At 31.1% G+C, this 25,111-nt stretch overlaps 2 protein-coding genes across 2 annotated transcripts; both read right to left on the bottom strand.

The window, feature by feature from the left end:
- Nucleotides 1-1,490: 1,490 nt before the first annotated feature.
- LOC143245482 (uncharacterized) lies at nt 1,491-15,378 on the bottom strand. Its single transcript, XM_076491845.1, has 6 exons — nt 15,296-15,378; nt 13,923-14,031; nt 13,173-13,335; nt 9,350-9,414; nt 8,814-8,984; nt 1,491-7,567 (listed from the first exon to the last, which is right to left on the bottom strand). The coding sequence occupies exons 1-6, from the start codon at nt 15,376-15,378 to the stop codon at nt 7,103-7,105; spliced, it is 1,056 nt and encodes a 351-aa protein (XP_076347960.1). The 3' UTR covers nt 1,491-7,102.
- On the bottom strand, nt 13,173-19,837 carry LOC143245481 (uncharacterized). Its single transcript, XM_076491844.1, has 3 exons — nt 19,589-19,837; nt 16,240-17,269; nt 13,173-13,335 (listed from the first exon to the last, which is right to left on the bottom strand). Exons 1-2 carry the CDS (start codon nt 19,835-19,837, stop codon nt 16,262-16,264), a joined length of 1,257 nt encoding a protein of 418 aa, XP_076347959.1. The 3' UTR covers nt 13,173-13,335; nt 16,240-16,261.
- Nucleotides 19,838-25,111: the final 5,274 nt, after the last annotated feature.

Genomic DNA, 25,111 nt, shown 5'->3' with positions numbered 1-25,111 from the left:
TCGAACGTCTTAACCCACCTGGCCATGCCGGGCCCAAAGTTTGTGATTGTATGAAATTAAGCACAAAGCTCCAGAATGAGCTGTTCACGCTTTGCCCACTACGGGTATCGAAACCCAGTTTTTAGTGATGTTTATCCGAAGACATACCGATGGTGATGGGGGTCAGTTTTGTGAGATCATCTATGTATTAAACAAATTAATATATATCAAATTCCAGTGCATAAGAAAACAACTAAGGCTATTATTTCTAAATTTGCTCGGCCATGTAAAAGACAACAAAAATATTGGGCTACATACTTTTTTGCTGGTGAAAAACTCACAGCTATGAAGTTTAATGCCCTTAATTACAAAATATTAAGCAATATTTCGTTATTTCTTTCCAACGTTTTTCGTTAAATGTTAGACAAAATAATAGAACAGTAGCTATAAAAGCTGCAATAACAATCGTCACAGAAACTGAAAATGTAGTTTAAAAGAAAGGTGCACGATTTATTTTAAAACAAAGAAAAGATGATACAACGTACAACTAGACTTACGTCATAATAGAACAGTATCTTCGAGATAAGTCTCAAACAAATTCACAGAATCTCTTTAAACTGACAACATATACATTAAATTAGTTAAAAGTTTCGATTTAAAATTTATAGTATATAAATTTTGTAAATCATAAAAGTTTCCATTGCTTAGCATTTACTTTTTATTTACTCAACGCGAAGTAATCAAACATATAATTTATGTTTTGGTAACTAATAATTGACTAAACACTCGTAATATTTTTATTAAATTTATTGCTTTTAAGATCTCGGCTTACAAACACACCTGTAATTAAAATATTAACTTTTCTGTACAGTGTAGAAAATAGTAAATTACTAACACAAGTCTTAGAGCATACCGATAAAAAAATAATATATATATACTGGCGAGTTGATCATCTATCGGTTCGCAGGTTCCTCAGACATCTTAGCCCCTAATATTTTTCAAATTGTTGTACCTTATTTAAGCATCACCGTTTTAAGTTTTCTTTTTATTTCGCGTAAAGATACACTATGTTATTATCTATAATAGCCGTCCCTAAATTAGCAGTGAAAGACTAGAGGGAAGGGAGCTAGTCATCACCACCCACTGCCAACTCTTAAGTTACTCTTTTACCAACGAATAATAGAACGTACCCACGGCTCAAAGACCGAGCATGTTTGGTGGGTGAGACGACCCTTATATGGAGTCAAGAGCTCCAACCACCTGGCCATTGCATTGTATAAACAGATACAGATGAAAGTCTTAATAAAATAATCAAGTAAAATATGGGTAAGTAAATCGTTAACAATACATGTACTTTGACATATAGTGACCAACAGTTATTTCATAATTTTACGCTCGACTGGAGATGAGATCGGAAGTACGACTCGTATGTTTTTTTTTGTTAAGTTGGTACATTCAAATGTTAAATAGAAAAAAAACACACTAAAAACAAAACACCTAGAAACATAAAATGTTGGTAACTTTCTTTAATATAAATTAGTTTTTATTTGTGTAGACTGTTAAACATACTGTGTTGCATACATACAATGTCACGTATCTGCTATCACGAATAATCAATCCTTATTATTCAAAATGCAATCTAACCATGCCTCAAAGTGAAAACAAATATTAAATACAAATTCCTAATACTATACTGTATGAAATATCAGAAAATGAGCGTATCCTTGGGTTAGTCATTAATTTTTTTACACTTCCTTTTCCGTTTGCAGATATTTTGTGCAATGTTTAAATTTTAAAACTTTTCACTGAAAGTTGTCTTCCTGCTTATGGGTTTAAGAGATGGTAAAAAATTCCAATGTAAAGAATAAAAGTGGTACAACAACCAATAGTTATCTCTGATTATAAGACGTAAACAAAAACACATTCGCTCTGACAAATGTTTTACTTTTTTCTCTTGAAGAAGATAAGCACACAAAACTAAGTTTTCAATGAATAGTGGTCAACACACATTAATTTGGTGGTGAAATTCACTAAGCTGAATTAAATTTATAAAACTACACAGCAGTCATGTTCATACCGAGCTTAAACATCAATACAATACACTGTCGCTAAGAATAGATATGACAACCCAAGTCTTATTTTCGAATGAATGACTTAAATAAATATATCCTACTAAACATTTTTAAACTTCAAATACTTACATCTTTTAAGAGAATCAGGAACAGAATATTAATGTTTAAATATTTAAGTTGATTCCTGGTAAGTCTGATATTAAAACAGATCACAAAATAACTGTGTACAACTTTTAATTTTCAGTGTTCATTATATTAGATATATTTGACTGAAAAAAAAATCACACTTTTTTATCCTTGAGCAAATAACAATAAACATGAACTGCTATATATACACTAGTCTTAACAAACTGGATCATTTTACTACACTGTTTAAAGTTTTTGCAAGTCGTTAAAAATTTAGTTATATTTGCATGTACAATAAAAAACTTGTATATCTTATTTAATTTGACCTTGCATTATTTAAATACACTACTGGATTGAATATCCACTATTTTCTCTCTCTGTGATCAAGGAAATTTCAAGCTTACTTTTAAGACCTTTTTTTTTTCTTCTATTTTAGCATTCAAACCAAATGGCCCCATTAACTAATACTTCAAAGCATTTGAATTACTTTCTATTACCTGTTCAGTAGATCAAAGTTCAATCTTTAAGAACTAATGGTTAAAACATAAAGTTATGCAAAATTACAATAAAAAATAGAGAACACAATAAGTTTAGCAAATGTGACTGATGTTAATTAGTTACCACTATGAAAATACCTGATGTTAATGTGTCTTTAATCCTGAAACTTTAACTGTAGAGAAAATACAAATTTAGTTTCCTCTTAACTACCATGTACATGTGAAATTCCATGAATTACTCAACTAATAAGTAATAATGCCAGCACGGGTGAAACTGACAGACTAAAGACTTGGGGGTTTGAGAAACTTTGATTTAAACAATAGTTCACAGTAATACAAGTTCTTATTTATTCTAAGTAAGAATGTTCCTATTTTCAGTTCAACTTTTGTTAGTTCTCAGATACACTCACTGATTCTTCAACAATACTTTCAATGATACAAACAGACTATACCCATGAAATATTCACCTGTTTAATGCCAGTTACTTGGATAATTAAAGAAAACAACATTCTCATTGTTTAAATATTTAGTATTAACCATTACAAGTTAACCAGAATAAAAAAACAACTAAATTTGTGATCTTTGGTTAAAACCTTATATAAGAGAATAAATTCAAGCACCAATAACATTTTTCATCACAGTAAACATACTAGACTCACAAACAATGGTTCACATTTTTCATTAAAAAAAACTTAAGAAAGGAACTGTGTTTTCTTCTCTTATGTGTTGTATTCCACACCACTAGTTACAAAACCATACACTATCTATCTAAGTAAAAAGATAGCAGGAAAAAGCTACCTCAGAGTCTTGAAATGGAGAGCCTGAAACTTATTCAATAATCTATTTTAAGGTATAGTTAAAGATTTAATAGTGTATAGCACGGTTTTTCAGTGTAAACTGTAGGCTAAACTATGGATATAAGGATGTAGGAAATACATCTTGTCTCCCCTAGTGTGGCAGTGTTCAATAACTATTCAATATAGTGGTCACAGTTCCTGTAAACCACTGGAACATATTCTACTTTAAAGTTCCAGGTAATACATGAAATTAAGATGTGAAATTAAAATAATAGTAGAGTGATGAGTGGATGAATTATTAAACCATGGCTTTCCTTCCTACAAGTACAACATTTTGCTGTTCTTTAGAGAGAGATAATAACTTTAATTTTAAAGTAGAAAAGTAAATACAGGTAACACACTTCATTCAGGTAACTTTCAATAGTGAATGTCCATAAAATGATAACATAAAAATTGGTCAAACTCAGAGGTAAATAAATAAGAAATAAAATGGTGCTGGAAAGAAGCATGCCATCAAACAGAATCATTGATTTAAAGTTACTGATAAAAAAGTTTTTACACTAATTAGCACCTCTAAGTCTAAATTAATATGTTCAAGTTCAGATTATATTACAGCACAAGTAGTCATCTATAACCAGTTAGAATCATCTCAGTAAATATTATAATTATAAGTATGTTTATGTAAGTTTATCTTTTATTATTCATTACGGCTTATTGATTTTCTTTTCAACACAAAAAAATCTATTTAATGCTTAGTTGAAAGTTAAAATGTTATACATTATTTCACAGAACTTGACTTCTCACAATGGTTCAATGTAATGTATTCTGTTTGTGAATGATAAAACTACAGCTTAAAGCCTTTGTAAACCTTAAAAGTTTCATAACTTACATTCTAGTAGTTTCTGTAGTTTTAACAAAGGTCCTCTTTATAAACAGATACAACTACCTTATTCTTTTATTAAGGTTCACTCAATCTCTTACATATGACTGTTTCACTATGATGCCCAAAAGTTTTGAGGCATTTAAAATGCTGAGGAAACCTTATGTTGGGTTTGATGTTCCCTGAGAAATGAACTGAAGTCTACTAGACTTTTACACAGAAGAAAATTACACATGCAAGATAAAAGAAAAAAAAATACACCCATCTCTTTACAAGATATTGTAAAATTGTAGGATAGGATCTAATGTAGACATTCTTTCAAAATTTTCTTTTATCCTGAGAAAAATTACATCACAGACAAGTCAACCACTGTGAATTCCAAATACATATAAACAATATTACAGTAGATTAATATATCATCCAGGTAAATATGTTAGATTCTGAGACATATTACCAGACATCACTAACGTTGCAACTCCACTAGAGCCATAACAATCTTGTACATTCTTGTCTTCCTGTTGAAAGTTATTCTTCTGTGGACTAACCTGTAAAAGCTGACCTGTGCTGGTTAACAGGTAATACTGTGGTCCTCCAGTGGAATTGCAAGCTGGCTGGGTCAATATATTCTCTTCCCCAGAAGACTGTACCAGTTGTGTTTCTGTGGCAGAGTATGGTGGCTGCTGAATAGTGTTATTGTGCACTACAGGTAATGATGTCACTGTGTTCACCATCTGAGTGTTATCTAAGACAGAGAGTTGGGGAACAGGATTTACAACTGTTTGGTTATTTATCATTGAAATCTGAGGCACTCCACTAACAATCTGTTGGTCATTCACCACAGAAATCTGTGGTATTCCACTAACAACCTGCTGGTTTTCCACAAGAGAAATTTGGGGAATACCACCAACAACCTTTGGTTTTCTATCAGGGAAAGCTGGGGTATTTCATTAATTATCTGCTGATTGTCTATTATAGGAAGCTGAGATAGTCCACTGACAATATGTTGACTGTTCATAACAGGAAGCTGAGATGCTGCATTTACTACTTGTGAACTGTTCACAACAGGCAACTGAGAAAATGGGCTTCTAACCACAGACAACTGCTGTACAACAGGAACCTGGCTTGACAGCTCTGCAGACCTGACTTCCGAGGTCAGCTGTTGTGAAGAAGATCTAATGACGGAAACCTGTTTTGCTGCAGGTTTAAGTGTATACATGCCAGGGCGTGTTGTTGGCAAGGTAAAAACATTAGTTGCATTTCTACTTGGCATGACAAAGACTGTACTCCTTGGTGTGTTTGTGTTAGTGGATATAACATTACTCACTACTGGACTGGAAACTTGCAGATAAACTGCTTGTTTTTCTAATGAGCCAGGTGACGATGTTGCACACAACTGATGTTCTAAAGGCGGGGAACAAAGAAGATTTCTTTTATCCTCAAAGTCAGCATTAGCCTTTACCCCATCAGAAAAAGTCTGAGTAAGGGAATTCAGTGGAACACACTGTTTAATCACAGAACCTGTTGTGCACAGCTTTAACTGATGGTTACTACGAGCAGGTAGACTGTTATTTCTACAAACAGCTGTTGAACTGTAATGAGTTTTGTTCTGTTTCAAAACAGGTGCTCGGGGTGGTGGTTCAGAGGTTTTTAATGGTATCTGATGAGACTGTTCTGTTGAATTTACAAGAGAAGACTTTGAACCATTTATAACCTTATGCAATTCTGAAACACAACCTGCCTGCGTAATGACTGAAGTAGTAATTTTATCAGATTTTATAGGTGACGACGATGCACATGTAGCAACAGAAGAAATTCGCTGACTGTTTTGGCATTAGTGTGAGAACAAGTTTAGTGCCTTCACTGGTTGCTATGGTTGAAATCTTGGTCCCGTTGTGCTGCAGCAGTTCTGATAAAGGAATACTGATAGGCGACGATAGTGACTCGCTTGAAGAAACCTTTGTGGTGACTGGTTGGATGTTAGGAGCTGTGGCTCTGGGCTTAGTCGAAGAAACGGTTGTGGAAAACAGATTCAAAGAATTTGACTGCTGAATTTGTTCAGCAGTTGCTACATTAGTCACTACCTTTGAGTGACTTGGAGATTTTGTCACTGTACTGTTATCTGAGCTATTACCAGTGTTAGTGCTGGGAATAGAGTCTGAAACATTTTGAGGATTAGATCGACCGTCGTTGTTGCGAACAATTTGAAAGTACATTTTTCCACTTTTAGGCTCCACAACTGGTACAAGCATAAAGACGGAATTATTAGATTGAGAAGAAGTTTTGTTGGAATGTGTCAAAGTTCCTGAATCAGATGGAGAATTTCTTGACTTGAAAAACTTTTAGGTTGCCACTGTTTATTGGAGGAGCTAGTTACTGTTACCTTTGCTGAAGATTCTGAACTCTGATGTATTTTCATGACTGAGGAACCAGTCTGCTTTGTTTCATTTGAAGAAACCACTATTTTATTTTTTTCAGGTGTGGTGTTCCACGAGAAACAAGATGCAGAAGAATTGACACTGTAAGGGCTTGTATAAGAAGTTCTATTATTAGTTGATTTCAATAAGTTATTATTGGAATTACTTGCCTCTGCAATATACCTGTTAGTCTTACTGATGATATTTGGTTTTAAGTTACTCAAAATGCCTTTAAATGTAGTAATATTAGATGGAAAAGGCAAAGAGCAACTGATGCTAGTCTTAGATTCTTCTAGTTTTATATGACTAGATTTTGAATCTTCTTTAGTGATAGACTTTACAGAATCCAGTTTTTGTCCCCAGTGTTTTCCACTCTACATACAATTTCCTGATCTGTCTGCTCAATATTTTGTGATTGAGTGGAAAACCTAGGAATTTTTTCAGTAAGAATTTCCTCATCCAAGTAAGGCAAACGTAGCTTCCTTACACGACCTCTGGAACTGACAGAAACTTGTAATGGGTTCATCTTCTCTCTGGATGAACAATTTTCCTCCATCTTTCTGTGATTTCTTGGTTTTGTGACTTTACCACAAAGAACATCCTCATGAAGATCCAGTCTTCTTAGCTTCCTCTTACGTCCTCTAGAACTAACAGATACTTCATAAGAATCAGATATATATTCCAACTCATTTTTCCCTCTCCTTCCTGTTTTGATGACAGTAGATTCATCTTCAGAGACAGATGAGCTTCCACTACTGTCTTCTTGTTCATTAAGTCCATTATTCCAAACACCAGGGTGCATCTGAACAAGATTAACATAAAGATGTTAAAACTGTATAAAAACAATATAGTACTGGTATTCACTGCTTTCATACCTTGCAATATATCCAAGAAAATTTCATATCATGTTCTAAGTATAACATATCTTATGTTTTAATGGGTTGGAAGTAGCAGTATGGCTTGTTAAATTTAACATATCTTATGTTTTAATGGGTTGGAAGTAGCAGTATGGCTTGTTAAATTTAACATATCTTATGTTTTAATGGGTTGAAGTATTGGCTTGTTAAATTTGTTCAGAAAGATAAATTTGGTTATAATATTAAACCACAACATACTTGGAAACTTTATAACAATGTCTCTTCAAAATTCAAGACAAGCTTCTCAAGAAAAATCAAAAGACTTTCCTTTATTTTCAGTGTTGTAATTTTGCACTTTTTTAATATACTATATTAAAAAAAACAAAGATGCTCATTAGTAATAACAACAATATTTCAAATGTACTTTCTTGCTTTATGATTTTATAAATATTTTGTAAATTAAAATGCTCTAAATTTAAGCAAAAACATACATACATACATACATACATACTTCATTTACTTTCCACAAATAATCACTCACCATGCCTGGAAGTTATATTTAAATCTTTTATATGAACACTTTCTGATAAATTCAATAAAGGAGTTCAGCCAACTATTAGTCAATTTAAGTAGAAACTACAGGGTGTTCAGAAAGTCACTGTGCAGTTTTGTCTGTTAACAAATATATAAGTGCACAGTGACTTTCCAAACACCCTGTATTTCTCCGACCCCTCAAACATTTAAATAAAATTGTGATGATAAAAAAACAAAACAAAAACGAATTCATCCCAAAAAACTGTGTATGCAGTAAAATACAAAATATGACAGTCTGATCTGTTTTGGATTTTGCATAAAGCTGCATGAGGGCTATTTCCACTAATTGTCCCTATTTTATCAGTGAAAGACTAGAAGGGAAGATGGCTAGTCCTCATCACCCACTGCCAACCCTATGGTTACTCTTTTACCAAAGTTCCTGAATAAGATGGAGAATTTCTTGAGTTGAAAAACTTTTTAGGTTGCCACTGTTTATTGGAGGAGCTAGTTACTGTCACCTTATAATGTTCCATGGTTGAAAAAGTGAGCATGTTTGGTGGGATGAAGATTCAAAACTACAGCCAGCAGATTGTAAGTGAAACACCTTAACCACCTGACCATTTCAGGCTCAAACTATGATAGAATGCATTCAAATACCTCATTATTTTTAGACGCTTGTTTCTGAAAGTCCTCCCATTCTTTTTTTAAGCGTACTCTGATTCTTCGTTCAGTCAGATGCAATTTTGTTTCCCGTGGCTCTACTTCAGCTAACAGTGCACGTAACTGATTACAAAGATGAGTTTCACAGACATTTTTCCGACTTTTACCCTGTCAAAAAAGTTATCTTAATATGAAAACATTTAATATACATGACTGAAAAAAACAACATAATTTTCTTCACTATTTAAGAAATAATAACTTAATCAATCAAACAGGTTATTTTTCAACAAATATAAAAGTACAATTGCAGAAATTATCCAAAGACACACTATATCATCACCACATAATTATCTTTCTTTAACAAAGAGCTTCACAATTCTGATAACTTACACAGAATATGAAAAACATAACAAAACATGAATACTGGTGTGTGTGTGTTTGTTTTCTTATAGCAAAGCCACATCAGACTATCTGCTGAGTCCACTGAGGGGAATTAAACCTCTGATTTTAGCATTGTAAATCCACAGACTTACCGCTGTACCAGCGGGGGACAGGAATATTGGTATGGGCAGATAAAACCAATTATGACAACTGAAGGCTATTCAAAAAAAAGAAAGTTACTGAATAACTTAATCAAAAAATGTCTAAAATCCTACAAGATGTCTCTGGAAAGCTATACTATAGCCCTAAACAGGCTTACCTAAATACAAAAATAAAGCTTCAAAAGCAAACATTATACAAAAGTTATATACTGATAGCCTTTCCTCTGCAACAGTAGTGTGTACTTCTTGTGCAAGATTTTCTGTTGTATAATCTCATTTTTTGCTACAGTTTCAAAGGTACAAACAGGTTGTTTATGATTTCACAGAAGAATCCTTCACTTTATGACATCATATTCATTCATCTTTTAACAACATTCAAAAATCACCAGTACAACACTTTTAGGCTTACTGATCTTGATTATCTGATTTATTAATCATATTTGTGTATGATAAATTTTACACAAAAACAATATTCAAAATTTATTTGGAATAAATCTCGGAACATCTCAAACATTCATTGCTTTAGGTTTTGTTTTTTTTTTCAGATGATTTAAAAAGAAATCTCTTGTACAAGCGAAAGCCTAATTTATCTTTTTTTTCTTTCATGGCTAAATAGTGATATCCAGCTGAAGGAGACCCAGAAGTTTTGCTAAAACTTCTGAGAAGCATGTTATCCTGATGAAGATATGCAGTAGTAATACGATCTACACACCTCTTGATGACGAGAAACCCACTTGAAATAAAAATGAATCTCAAAATGGCTGGTATGGGTATCAACAGTTTTATTGATAAGCAGAAAACAATGTTTTGGCATTCCTAGGTCATCTTCAGGTTGATAAAGATGATCTAGAAAGTCAAAATATTGTTTTCTGCTTTTCAATAAAAGCGTTAACACCCATACCAGCATTTCTGAGATATACACAACATCTAACCATTAGAAAATAGAGAGATTCCTCTGGGATGCTGTATACGCATAGCCGAGACAAATGTATCTGCATGGGGTATTGGAAAAGAAGGTTAGTGCATGTCATACACTCAATGCCATAATGAAGTAAAAGGGTTAAATAAACACTAGAGTAAAAATAGAATCAAAAATAAAAATAAAAAAGAGAAACAGATTTCCCAACTTTCTGCTTTACCTTTTAGTGAATTTCGAGACACACATAGAGATGAGATAATAATGAAGAGATCAGAAATTATTCTGTTTCCATTTATGTGAAACAGCAACAAAAAAAACCCAAACTAAAAGCACAGATCATCTTTTAACAGTTAAGGGAATACATTAACAAAAATATAAAACAAAATAATTGAAATACTTAAAGTTTACTAGCAGTGAAAATTAAATGATAGAGAGATTAAGGTTTGATTTGAAATTTGTGTAATGCTACACAAGGGATATCTGTGTTAGTCTTCCCAAATTTAACAGCAATAGACTAAGGTGAAGGTAGCTAGTCAACACCACCCTGTTGTCAACTGTTGGACTACTCTTTCACCTAAAGACAGTGGAATTTAACTACAATATTATAATGTTCCAATAGTTGAAAGTATAAGCACATTTGATGCCAAACGGATTTGAAACCGAGACCAACAGATTGCAATTTGAGTGCCCTAACCACCAAGACATGAAAAGAGAGGATAAGAAATATCAAAAGTCTCAAACTGGTGTATAATAATGCCACACTTATACTATGTTGGGTTCCCATGTTGTGTAAAACATCAAACAAACACCACTTTACTTCCAGTGCAAGATTCTCTACAACCAAGAATTTGTTAATCCTGTTGGGTGTAAAGGTTTGAAATATGCTCAAGAGTAATTAGGTTAATAATGTACAGTAACAAAGAAAGAGCTAGTATTTGTTAAAATTCCAGCAAATACCAAAAGGAGAATTAAAGATTTTGAGATTAAAACAGAAACTTGATATTAGTAACCTTTACAGTAGCCTTCCTATTTACGAAATTATAGTCTTTCATTAACAATTTCAATGTTATTATGAGAATTCTAGTACATTAATTCACTGTGTTAGTAAACAAAGATGCTTCTGCCATAATGTTACTCATAAATATTACCACTGTTTCAGAATAAAATAATTAATACAAACTATGCATGTTTTACTTGCAAACACATTACTGCTACACAACCAGTGTATTTTCTAATATCTAAAGAATATCCTGGGGAATAAATTCAGCCCCTAAGTTGTAGATTCATGGCAAAGCTACTACCTGCTGCCATTTGCAATTTTAAACAATTGCCCAGAAAAAAGAAGTTAACCAGCAGCACATTGGTAAATTGACTGTTACTCTTATAACAAACTTAGAACACAGAGTGAGAGGATTATTTTTCTGAAAATAGTTATATAAATCACATTTGTGGGCCAAATCTGATCCAAAGGTTGTTATTATGAAATTTGAGAAAATACAAGAAAATAAATTAAACACTATACTTGTTCTTACAAATAGCAGTAATTTTTCAAATAGAAAAAGTGAATTTCAGTGTTAAAAATAGTATTGTTTTAATATTTTCTTCGGCAAACAGTTAATAAATTATCTAGTATCTTGCATACATCAAACTTAAGCTCTTACTTTCTATAATAACTACATAGCATTATTTTACACAGACAAGTACTTGTAACATAGTTATTTCTTTAATGTATATTACATTTAAGGATGTCTCCAAAATATGTATTTTGGGTCATGTGTTTAAATGCTTATATACTAAGATATACCTAACCGTTATTTTCTGTTTAAGGAATTCTTAAGTTTGAACATGGGAAAATTGTGAATTATTCAACAAACAAAATTATCGAGTGTTGGCACAAGACAATAAGTGTGGTACAGATAAATTCAGCTCAGCTTGTGGTGTTGTGGATGTACCAATTACGAGAACAATTTCTCAGACTGTGACCAAATTTGTTACAACAGATACTGTTCATCGCCAGCATAAAAAGGCTATTGTGGCAGAAGGAAAACTTCTCACAGTGCTGAAAATGTGGGAACAGTAAGAAATGCAGTAAACCATTGCCCAACAACTACCTACAAAGCCAAACATCTGTTCACTACATTCTCAGGAACAAATTACATGAATTTCCTTGCACAGTGGTTCCAGCAGGACAAGGCAACCCCTCAACAAAGAAAACAAGATGTTACCTTCATGGAAAATTCCCACATTGACAGATTTCTCTTTATGAAGACATGAAATGGCCTAAATACACACCTCATCCATCACTTCAATACTTATTTTTATGGATTTTCTAAAAGACAGAATTCATGTTAACTCCAAGCCTTGGACCACTGATGAACTAAAGGACAATGTCTGTTACCACAAGTTTCAAAACATCTCCCTAGAAACATGAACAACATGATAGTCAAAAATAGGCTGTTATCAATAAATGTCGAGACTTCATTGAAAAGATGGTGTGAAAATGCATTATGGGAACATAAATTTTATCATTAGTCTCTAAATAAATGCTTTCATTATTAAGTAATCCCCATACTTTGTACCTTTTCGGGCCACATTAAAATGTGTGTAGTCTTCTGGGACACCACATAAAATAGCATTTAAGTTTTTCTTAACTAAACATAAACTCGTGTGTTCTACATTAATTACATTTTTACATAAATACTTGTTACTTGGTTACTTACTCAAAAATGTAAATTATTTAAATTTTTATGTAAGCTCTAATAAACTATTTTAGCAATAATGTTCCTTTTCAATTTGTGAACAGTTAAAAAAAACAGCAGTAAATTTCCACATCAGTTCAATTATCATGATGTCAAATGTAATACTGTAATATTGTGAAGTGTGAATAAATATTACCTTGCCCTTTTTGGTGATTCATTATTTTCAAAATTGAGAGCAATTTCCGTAAACATTCAACACTGTGTGCAACTAGTTTAAATTTCTTAATGTTGGGCTCTATGCTACATGTATGAGATTCTTTCTTTTCTTCTTTGGTACTTTTCAGCTCATATACTTCTTTCTGCATGAAAATAAATAAATATAACACTTAGAAGAAAAATTCAACAGCATTTGTTCAACTACCAAAATACTAAGACTTAATAACTACAAATATATGCATATCAAGGAAAAAATAAGGCAAAAGTTTGGGAAAAATAGGACATAACTGACAACTATCAGGGTGTTAGAATGACATTACATTAACAAGTATTTAGTAATTAATAATTCACTCATCTAGGAGTTTAGGTTTGTTTTATACATTTGATACAAAGCTCTCTTTAATACTGAGAAAACATACAGAAACCTCCTCAGTAAAATCTGGTCAGTCAAATTGTCAGTAAAAAGGCTTCTGTTACAAATTAACTTGAAGAGGTAACACACAAAACGTTCCCTTTCATAAAAATAAGAAAGTTGCACATTTCTGATAAAAAGAAGTGTGTGGCTAAAGAGCTGGAAAATGGGGGGCACTGAAAAAGACAGATTTATATCAATTATAAGCTTGTTTCCTTGCATTCTTTACAAATAATAGTTTCTGTAATACCTACAAAGTTTCACATATATTTTACAGTAAGTTTTAAAATGTATGTTGAAACTAAATAAATAACATGCATTGCACTGATCAAAGTCAACTCTGTGAAGACCAATCTGACCATAAGGAAGAAACTTGTTCAAAACTGCTTGAATACAATTTCCACGCTGGATTGTATTCTCAAAAATACTGTAAAGTGTGATTGTATGTCATAGTTATAAATGATGTAGCTGTGTACATTGTCTTTTACATGTTCAAATTGGTTTACACATCAAGTTTCTCAACATCACGTCTATTTTTGCCCTTAATGCACTCTCATGAACAGGTGAAGTGACTTCTGAAACAGAAGTGTTACAGAAGTCACTTCAGCTGTTCGTGAGAGTACATTGAGCACAACAGTTATACTGTAAACGGTAGAAAATTTGTCTGAATAAAATTTCAAAATAAATAATTTTTTATGTACAGGCTAGAGGATTATTGAATTATACACACAAAAATAAAAGACTACAATCTCTGTATACAGAGATAGGAGTTTGTATGAATTAATGCAAAAGTCTATGAAATAAAAGGATGATAACAATGAGAAAAATAAGTAAGGTATATATTTAGTCTAATTTTAGGCATTAAAAACTGCAGTAATTATATGCAAGCTACCAAAACATATCATTTAGTAAACTGATAATTAATATGCAATTTTACATAAAATAAAATGCACAGATTTTTCTCCACATATTATTTAAATATTCTTTGGTACAAGATTTCAACTCTAAAGACCAAGTTTTTATCAGGCACAATTTTGATGAACATAAAATTAACCACACTTGCATAATGTGTGAAAAAATGAGTCTGTGCATGTTATAAAGTTAAATAGTTGACTGAAATACAGTTTATGAATTTTGACCTTGAGTATATTATACTAAGTGTTTATGGAAGAGCACTTGAGTAAAGAAGTACATTACATGAATAATAACAACATGGAGGCAAACAATGGTCCAAAAGGACAAAGATACTTGTTTTTGATGGTGGAACACATGTTGTTTACCTACATATTATTAATTGAAAGACACTAAACTTTCTTCTAATTATATCATTCTGGATCAATGTGATATTTATCATAAAGAAATAAAATGTGAGTGTTGGTTTAAGGTTTATCAAGAATAATCTCAGCAGACACGCATATCACGTATTAACTCTATCATGCCTGGATGGATGCATTGTCTGTTTTGAACAAACAGCAATAATTTAACTTTGTAACTCAATTACAGGTATAATTTTATCAAACTTTACCCAATCACTGTTTCTCAAACTTAGTTGCCTTGGTTAGTCACCACCACATTATGAAAACTCTTATTTTTTTGTGTCAATAATATCAGTAAATACGACTTAGTTCAAAGCAGATTGGAGAAGAGATTAAAACAAAGTGAAATAGTCACTTAGTTATATGTTGCCTCACCTTATTGTTTTACACTTTATTTCAATTAGAATGTTGCAGCGTGATGCATGTTCCATGGAAAAAGTTGAAATAAGTTGGGTCATTTTGCACTCAACTACATTAAGGTTCATTTTACTGACATGTTGCTGTATTAAGGTATATTGGTCAAAGAAACCACATGGAAAGGCAAAGAAATGTTAAAAAAAATAAAAGTATTTATGTATACTACATATATATATATATATTAAAGTATACCTTCTGATTAACAACTTTAAACAAAGTTGGTTTGTTGATAGAATTTAGTTTTATAAAATAGATAATTTATAGGAACGTTTTATTATAACGTAGGAAGATATAAGTCCCAATATTTAAAAACTACCGCAAAAGTATAGAACATTTTAATCGTTTCTTTGAAAAACATATCACAACGAAACATTTTGAAATCTTCAAAAACTGTGAATTCTTACAATTATACAAAAATGAGATATTTGAAAAAGCTGCATGCTACTATTACAGTATTAAACACAACACAATTTTTAAACATTAACTGACTAAGAAAAACACCAGTTACTACAGTCTATATATACAATCATGAAATTAAATAAATGCTGTTAAAGTGGATGCATCTGTTTTAGATACCCTCCTCAAGAATTGTTCGTTTCAAGAGCCAGAGCTACTAATCTTTGAGTGGATTTTTGAGATAGTAGCGAGAAGTATATTTTCACACCTAATTTAGGCACTCAAACCCTATAAAGCCAACACTTTTTATCACAGACGTTTTTAAGGCAGTTAAAATGCAAAACTTCAAACATATTTTGTACTACGTATAATTATGAATTAAAGAGAAATACATGAACTTTATTAAAAAGCAACAACACACAATAAGGTTTAATAGTCTTAAAAAAATAATTTATTTTGTGTAAATGAAGAAATAAAAATGTATCAATAAACAAACTTTGACTAACCTTTTCTGATTTCTCAGGAGTTTTAGTGGTAAAAAGACTGTGATTGGTCAGCCAATGCTTGAAGTCGCCTGTCGTTTATCCTGGAAGATCTTCTAGATGGTGCAGAATATTTCACACTGTTTAATACTCTCCTTTCTTTGACAATACCTGATAAATTTTCAACACCACTTTCTGTTTCATCTCCAAATCCCTTAGTTTGATCAATAGTTTTAGTTTCCTTTTGAAACCATTCATCATCTTCAAAAGTATGCAATTCTGATGTCTGGCTTTTCATCTCATTCTGTACCAGTTTGTTATTATTACTAAAGTGTTGACTGTCACACATTTTATCATCTTTATTCTCTAATACACTTGAATTAGAAACACGGGTATCATTGATTTTATCCAATTCTTGTTCTATATTGGATTTTGATTGGGCATGTTTATGTTGGTTATCAATGTCTTCAGTCTCAGTGATGTAATTTAGATTGTGGTCTAACGTAAAGGAAGAATCAATATCATTCTCTTGATTTTCAGTTGCAATTTCTTTCTGAGTTTCAGACAAATCTGAACCAATAGAAACCACGATCGTAGTACTGAAATCATGCCTTTCAAAATCAGTTTGTCTGTTTTCCCCATAGACTAGCGTCTTTTTAAAGTTTTTACTGGAAGACTCTTGCTTTTCTTCAGATGCATCCAGTTTGATATCCTTGCAGTAGAGATGATCAGATTTTAATCTGTTATCCTCTTCATCATCATCGCTGCAAAGTTCTCCAGAATAACTATCCACTTTGCACTTAGCTTTACTAGAAACTGAATCTAGTACATCTTTATTCAAATTCTCTTCTAAAGCAGAATTATCACAATTCTTACACGATTTCAATAATTCTTTTTCACAGTCATACAAGTCATCTTCATTGTCCTTTGAGCAATCATCAAAGTTTTGTGTAATAAAACTACTGATGTAAGGTGAAGCCCCAAGATCTTTCTTTTCATCAACTTTGTCTTTAATAGTGTCTTCTAACTGTTCCTGCTCTTCATTCACTTCATACTTAAAAATCAAAACAAAAAACATCAAATAATCAAACCAAATTTAGGACATTAAGCAGGACTAACAAGTTTGTTAATGTTAACTCAAAAAAATATTACCTATAAGATATTAAAACTAACACTACCAATAACTATATAAATGTGGGTTTTTCCAATATTACGAGTTCCCACGTTTTAAATTCTAAATATGTCACTTCCATGCTTCATATATAGAGTTCATACAGACTTTACAAAAGAAATTTCCAGGATGTTTTTACCAGGACCTTTACTTGAAGATACAAGACTACTGAATCATGCCACACAAGATTAAACACACATATTCCTGTCATTTCTGTTTATCAAACTTACATGTCAATAAAAACTGCAATAGTTTGAAGTTTTGCAGGTCCTGAAACGTAAAGCAAACAAACCTGCCTATTATTTCAGAGGGAATTTTTTTTAAATTGAAATTAGAATTTTAGGTTGGATGATTGGTTAGTTTGGCATTTTATGATGCAAAGCAACTTGGTTATCTGTGCCAGAATTTTAGGACTTACCACATTATACACAGGTGGGTGGTACAAGTAGCTACATGAAGCTATCCAACTTTTTTGTGATTGGATAAATACTTTTTACATATCATTAAATAGAAGGCATGAAGATTAAATTGCTATTAGTTACAAGGCAGAAAGTCACAGTAGTCACACATGATATTTTTATAAAAACAATTAATAAAAAAAAATATGAAAAACTTAATTATGATACAGAATGGCAATGCCAAAAAATGCAGAAACAAAGCAGGAATGAATTTGAAAAAAAGCATACAAAAATCACTTTATAAGTAACAAAATCTTTCCAAGAAAAACATTGTATTTACAACTAAATGTTGAATTCCTTTTACTTGCATAAATTCAGGGTTGAATAAAAACATTTAAACTCAGTAATATTATAAAGTCTTACAATGACTAATTACCATTAGTTTGTAATACTGACTCAATGGCTACTTTTGTAGATATTTTTGTATCATTTTGTGTTTTCAACCCTACCTTATTTCTGTACTTTTTTGTTATTAAAATACCTACACCATCCTTAATTTTTTCCCACAATTTATTTGTTACTGGGTTCCTCTATGTTTCAATATTTGATTTGTAAATCATCACAACAACTTCAAGTATTGGTTAGCTAAACCTTCTGACATCAGAATCAGAAAAATATTTGGTTTTTACAATACTCTCTAGTTCTCTACTTTAGCAATGTTCTTTGGTTAAACTGAAGGTCTTAATAATTTTTTAAAACCTTAAAAACCTATGTCAGGTACTTATAAAAGTCTTTTAGATTGTTGTAAGAGATTTGAGACAATGAAGAGCAATACACAATGTACATCAGCCATTTTTTTCCCCAGCTCACCCCTACATAGTAAGCACTACCAACCATGTTTAGTAATAATTTAACACTGTTTCATGAGAAACTTAGAACTGTAAGACAAACGTGACACTTGATTATGCTTTTTAGAATTGTAAAGTGTTAAATTTGAATACAGTGCTGAAACTTAATGAAAATTGCATGAATATCCACTTCTTCTCTGGAAATGATATCACATGAAATTCCCACTGTCAATACCAGCTGGTTTATAAAGAATTAGTTGACAGTAGAAATGGGAGGCCTAAACATGAGTATTATACTGTCGAGGAAGAATAACTGATAGTAGGTACAAAAGTGAATAGGTGAATCAAAACAAAACAAAAATTTAATGATTACTATACCAAAGAAAAACAGAAAGCTATAGAATATCTTCTATACCTACAGTATCTAAGGATTTTTGATGATATTAAACTGTATTATATCACTGATATTACACATCGTGCATTTATATTAACACAAATAAAGAGACTTCATTGCAATACATGCACGAACTTTATGATTGTGACACAATCTATTCTATTGATGAAATTGCACTACAATGTACTTACAAGTGTACAAGAAAGAATTAAAATGCAAATAACGTTGTATTATTTTTTACACCAATCCGTAACATTAGTGTAATTTCATGACTTTCTAAGATATACATACCTTGAACAAACTCTGTATATGTCTCTCCCAAACCAACTGTTTTTCACACTATTAATAAACATTAATTACACACTAGTAAACTGTCAGAAATAAACAGATGTTACAATATCAATCCTTGAATGAGTTATCCAGTTTACTATATGATAACTTCCAACATAGTTATTTTGATCAAAGAAATATTTCAACATCTGTTCTTTCTTAAGAGAATTCTGTAGCATATGATCTATTTTAATAATGAATTACCTAAACTTTTATTTTTCAGTTACACTACCTGAGGATAATCACACCAGTCTGGGATGGTTTCACTAGGAATTGCTTGATCAGTCCAAGGGGCTGTACGATAAATCCTAATCTCCTGACCCCAAAAATGTGGAAAGTAAATGTATGTGTTACCTTCCCTGTCTTCGCCTAGTGCCTGCTCTTTTTGGTATTCTACAGGCAGTTCGTTCAGGCTCTCTATTATCGTTACTGTGGCTGTGCTATAAAGACATAGTACAATGAATTGCAACCTCTTTGTCATATACTCATGAAATCCAATTTAAATATCAATGTGATAACACATTTTAAAAATATATTAACTGAAGGCAGTATTATTTCCAATGAAAGTAATAATACTGCACTGTTGTCCTCTTATTTTTTCTGAATCTCTACCATGACATAGTTTTTTGTAACTGAGAGTAACGAAATGTTAAATGAACACTTTTATAAAGCACCCACTAACTCAACTATTGAAAACTGAAATAATTTCAAAATATATATATTAACACTTAACCTACCAGTGTTTTACCTCTTAGTCAGGGTGCCACAAGTATTTTCTTCATCCTGTTTCTAATTATACAATCTTACCGTGTAATAAATTAAAACACAAAATAATATTCTTCAGCCTTATGATCCAGAAGGTAAATCAGTTGTATATTATTCAAACTAGAATCAAAAAAAAAAACCTATTTCTCTCTTGTTATTATATGAAGAGAAATGTTTTTTGATGCTAAAAATAATTCTAAAATTAATCTATTTTTTTTAATCTTTTCTCTCTTCCTTTTACTTTGTTTAGTAGGTAATTCTCATTTTGACCACAACTTATATCATTAATAAAACAAATCCTTCAATAAAAACCCTCTTTATTATTCATATAAACTATACGAATCAAATTAAAAGTTTAGTAAAATAATGACTTATTCACTCTAGTGTGAAGTCAGTTCTACACTAAAAAAGTTTTACCTTAAAATTACAATGGTTGAATATTAAAATTTATTAAGCAGCAAACTTTTAGTTGTCATTTAAAATACAATTATGTAATTAAAATCACTCTTCTAAGATGTCTTAATGAATCACAATTATCTACTTTCATGCAAAAAAGTGCAAAATAAATATTTTCAAACATTCCAATAATTATTCATAAACAAGAAACTAACCAGACAATAATCACAGAGAGACTTGACTATCCAAACCTTCTGTTGCAAACTCAGCTTATGGAATGGTTTGTGCTCAAGAAGATTTGTAGGTCCTGCAAATTTATAAAATAATTTTGATTATTCATTTACTACACAAATAATATTATCTTCCCAATGGCAATATATTATGAAAGGTTTTTCTATTATATTTTGAATATGCTCATACATTTCTTTGTCCATACAATTTGGCAGATAGTATATTTAAACCTTACTATATATATATATGGATGGATGGATGCATATATGTATAGATGTGTTCATTTTACAATTATCTGTACTGCATAAAATATGTACAGTCAATTACTAAGCTGTGTACCACATTCACAAGATAATTTTGTAAAATTAAAACATTTCTATTATAGAGAATTAAAATTGTGACAAAACGATGTAAAATTATACAATTTATACAAAAGTATGAATAGTATACTTTCCTATATTCTTTACAGCTTCAAAACACAGACAAATGTTATTATATAATCACATATGAATTTTTAAACTGTTCATATCAAATGATCTTATTGCATTAATACATCATCATCACAGTCCTAAAAGTACACAAACATCAAGTTACATAATATTCAGCATAGAAATCAAAATACTTAACTAGTAACATGGGCCTCCTTTACTGCATTCATTCAAGGAATAGTTTAGAAAATGTATTATACTTGAACGTACTAAGTAACTTTATTGGTCAGTTACACTGGAAGATAGTTTTCTTATCTGAAGTAATAAAACATTTCTACACGTTGTGTGAGAATTCTTAGGAGCATGAGTTGGTTTTGTCATAACTGGCAAACTTTTAATACTGTGTTTTCACTAAGCGTTCAATCTATACAACAATGGGCTACATTTTTACACCACATAAACTATTCTGAAATATATTTATAAAAAGTATGTTAACATGAACAATAATTCAGTTTTGACTGCTTTTTTAAATTGCCATTTCATCAAACTTAATGTTTTTAACTTTTTTGACAACTAAAAGCACATGTTATGTATGTGAATATGCATACACACACACACACACACACACATACATACATACAGATAGATACACAAATATACAAGAAAGGTGAAACAAAACCCAATCTCCAACAGCAAAATTTTAGAATTTTTGGCAAAATAGAATCTAAATCCAAATAAAAAACACATTAAACTTATCTATCATTATAACAACAACGAAGATACAACAGTAGATAATTAAAAATCATTCTACTTTTCATGAAAGCAAAAATGGTGCAACTTTTAAATAGTGTTTAATTTGTTTCCATCTATGTTTTAATGTGAACAACATAATTTGACAGCTTCAATTTATAAATATACACATATTTATTTTGTTACAAGCCATTTTGTTACAAATTGAACCAGGTGCACCAAACTTCTTTCATTGAAGCAGGCAGTTGTTTTGGATTTGTTTGTTTTTTGAATTTTGCGCAAAGCTACATGATAGCTATCTCCACTACCCATCCATAATTTAGTAGTGTAAGAATAGAGGGAAGACAGCTTGTCATTACCACCCACTGCCAACTCTTGAGCTACTCTTTTACCAGTGAATAGTGGGATTGACCGAAACATTATAATGCCCCCACTGCTAAAAGGGCGAGCACTTTGGTGTGACAGGGATTTGAACTTGTGACCCTTGGATTACAAGTTGAGTGCCTTAACCACCTGGCCATGCTTGGCTAGTTGTTTTGGGAAAACAAACTTTTCTGAAATGATGATATTACAAACAAACAATGGTATAATGAAAAACAGAACTTATGTTAATGATAAAAAAAAGTTTTCTTTTGTTTTATTTCTAGTTCAGTATCTCAATTTATACTATATTCAAAGACCTTTACACCCACTACAAGATCAAAGCCACTTACCCAATACTTTGAAAAAATCTGGTTCTACTCCCAGAGTTTCAAATACCTAAAAAAAAAGAGAAGATATTTATACATATGTAAAAATAAGTATATTTCAATTATATCTATATATTTGATAAACTTAATTACATTCATATAAAAACACTTCCTCAGCAATGTTTTCTTTAATAATGTATATTAACCCTTTCACAACAGGGCAAGGGTCAAAGGCCATGTCATCTCGTTTGTCTACTTGCATTCAAAATTTTATCAAACTACTATTTTATGAATTTATGCCATTAAGTTTGGTATCAAACTGTAGATTATAATTCAAACTTTAATATTATACATGAGTTAATTTCTTAATTTAAAAGTAAATATTAAAAGAACACAAATAAATATGGATTTTTGTGAATCACTTGGTATACTGAATGCAGCACTGGTTAAAATTAGATATTTGTGATGTCAAAATACTACGTCTAGAGCTGTTGTATGAATTACAAACTGAAATTATCAATACTGACAAGGTATAATTTAAAATAAAATCACATCTTTTTATTTATATTTTGTCAAGATATGGCTCGTGTGCTGAATCAAACATAGTGACCCTGTTCTCCTATTTCCATTTTGGCCCCTTGTAAAGTTTTTCAATATATGACATATGACTAACCAATTGACAGCTTAGAATATACCCTCCCTAGTGGTTTTTCTCAGCCATTTTAACCAGTTAAAAGGCTACCACATTCATTTGAACCAAGATTTCAAAAAAGTGAGTAGGTTGTGCCTTTAGTCTGCTTTCATATTTTTTTTAGACCTAATGTTAACTTAGTTACTAATCTTGATAAATTATAATGGAATTCTATAGTATCAATACAGTAATTTATGATTTTTGGTTATTTGACTATGTATCTATAAGCCTAAAAAAATATTTTGTTTCATATCCTGCATGTGCAAAATTTTAAAATGCTTAGCAACCTACATCAAGCAACAAACAAGTTCAAAGTTCATAGATGGAAGAGACAACTGTTTGCTTTACTTCATTATTAACAGTTCAACATTTTAAGAAAAATAAGTTTAATAAGTTATTTCTAAATAGTAATAATCTATATACATATAAAACGTATAATAACTGAAATATGACTACACTAGTCCACTAAAACATGGCCAAGACAGGGTCCTTTTGCAAAACTAAAGGTCAGTTTAGCATTATTGGATATGGTAACATGAATACACGTGCACCCCGTCAATGCAAGTTATGTTATCCAGGCAGGACTGGAAAATCAATATGATAAAAAATAATACATATATGACATTATGAGACTTAAGCTACTTAAACAAGACATTTGTATTATTGTGCTATAATATGTAGTAATCCTAGCATGAAAAAAAACAATTTATAGTTATTTATTAAATTTTTATGACAAGGTCAGTAAAATTGACAGATCCCATGTTTAGGGTAGAGAAAATAACAGACAAAATATAGACTCTTACTTAAAGCAAACATTTGAAATTTGTTTAGAGGGTTTAGATATTACATAAATAATACTTGAAATTCTTGGAGTGAAGAATAATTTTTTAGAATCATAATATGAAATTGCTTTGCACTCAGACTAGTAACAAAACAGACTTGATATTTTCACAAACAAATCTTTTGTGAAAATATTTCATAGAATATTTGATTTTTGTGTACAAGAAACATATATTTTTTACTAAAGGCTACCAAATTTTGTGAAAATAAACATACTGCATCAAATGCTACAGTAAAAGTAATCAATGCATGCAAATGTGTATATAAACTTATATATATTATACCGAACCTGCTGAAAAATGGTAAATCTATAACTTAATATCATACTATAATGGAACTCTTGCTTATATGATACTGGAAAAACTTTTATTATGTAATATATAACAACCAACTTTTGAAATTTTATCCTGTGTACATGTAGATTTGCAATAGGTGTCATGATTTTTCTGTTTTGCTTCCATTTCCTGTCATGGAAAACTTTATTTTTCTCAATTTTCATGATGCAGAAATGATGTCATTAATACATCATTTGTGGATCTAATGCACTGACACCACAGGTAATTGGCTAGTAAGTATAATCTATAACTTGCTTTATTGCCCTTTGAATCATGTATAACTACTATGCACCATTATAAGTTAAGGCACACGCAGGTCACATTATGTTATCAAATTGCATTATCTATGAGTTACATGCCTCATGAAATATTTTTAATACATTATTACTATTGTTGTCTATCTTCCTAATCTAACCTTAACTAACCTAAAGAGATCTCTATTTTTAAGTTTTATTTTTTTATAATAATAAATAGACTAATCATAAGAAATAAGAAATAGTCTGGCTTCTTGAATCCATTTTTCAGCTCCAATGATTTTTTCCCCTAACTTTTGGTCAGTTATATACCATTAATATATGAAATATTAGCTAAGTTTTTGTGTAACACCAATAGGTATAACAAATAGAAAGT

Source organism: Tachypleus tridentatus, chromosome 2 (assembly GCF_004210375.1).
Source record: "Tachypleus tridentatus isolate NWPU-2018 chromosome 2, ASM421037v1, whole genome shotgun sequence".
Taxonomy (NCBI): domain Eukaryota; kingdom Metazoa; phylum Arthropoda; class Merostomata; order Xiphosura; family Limulidae; genus Tachypleus; species Tachypleus tridentatus.
This window is presented reverse-complemented; position numbering and strand designations above follow the sequence as displayed.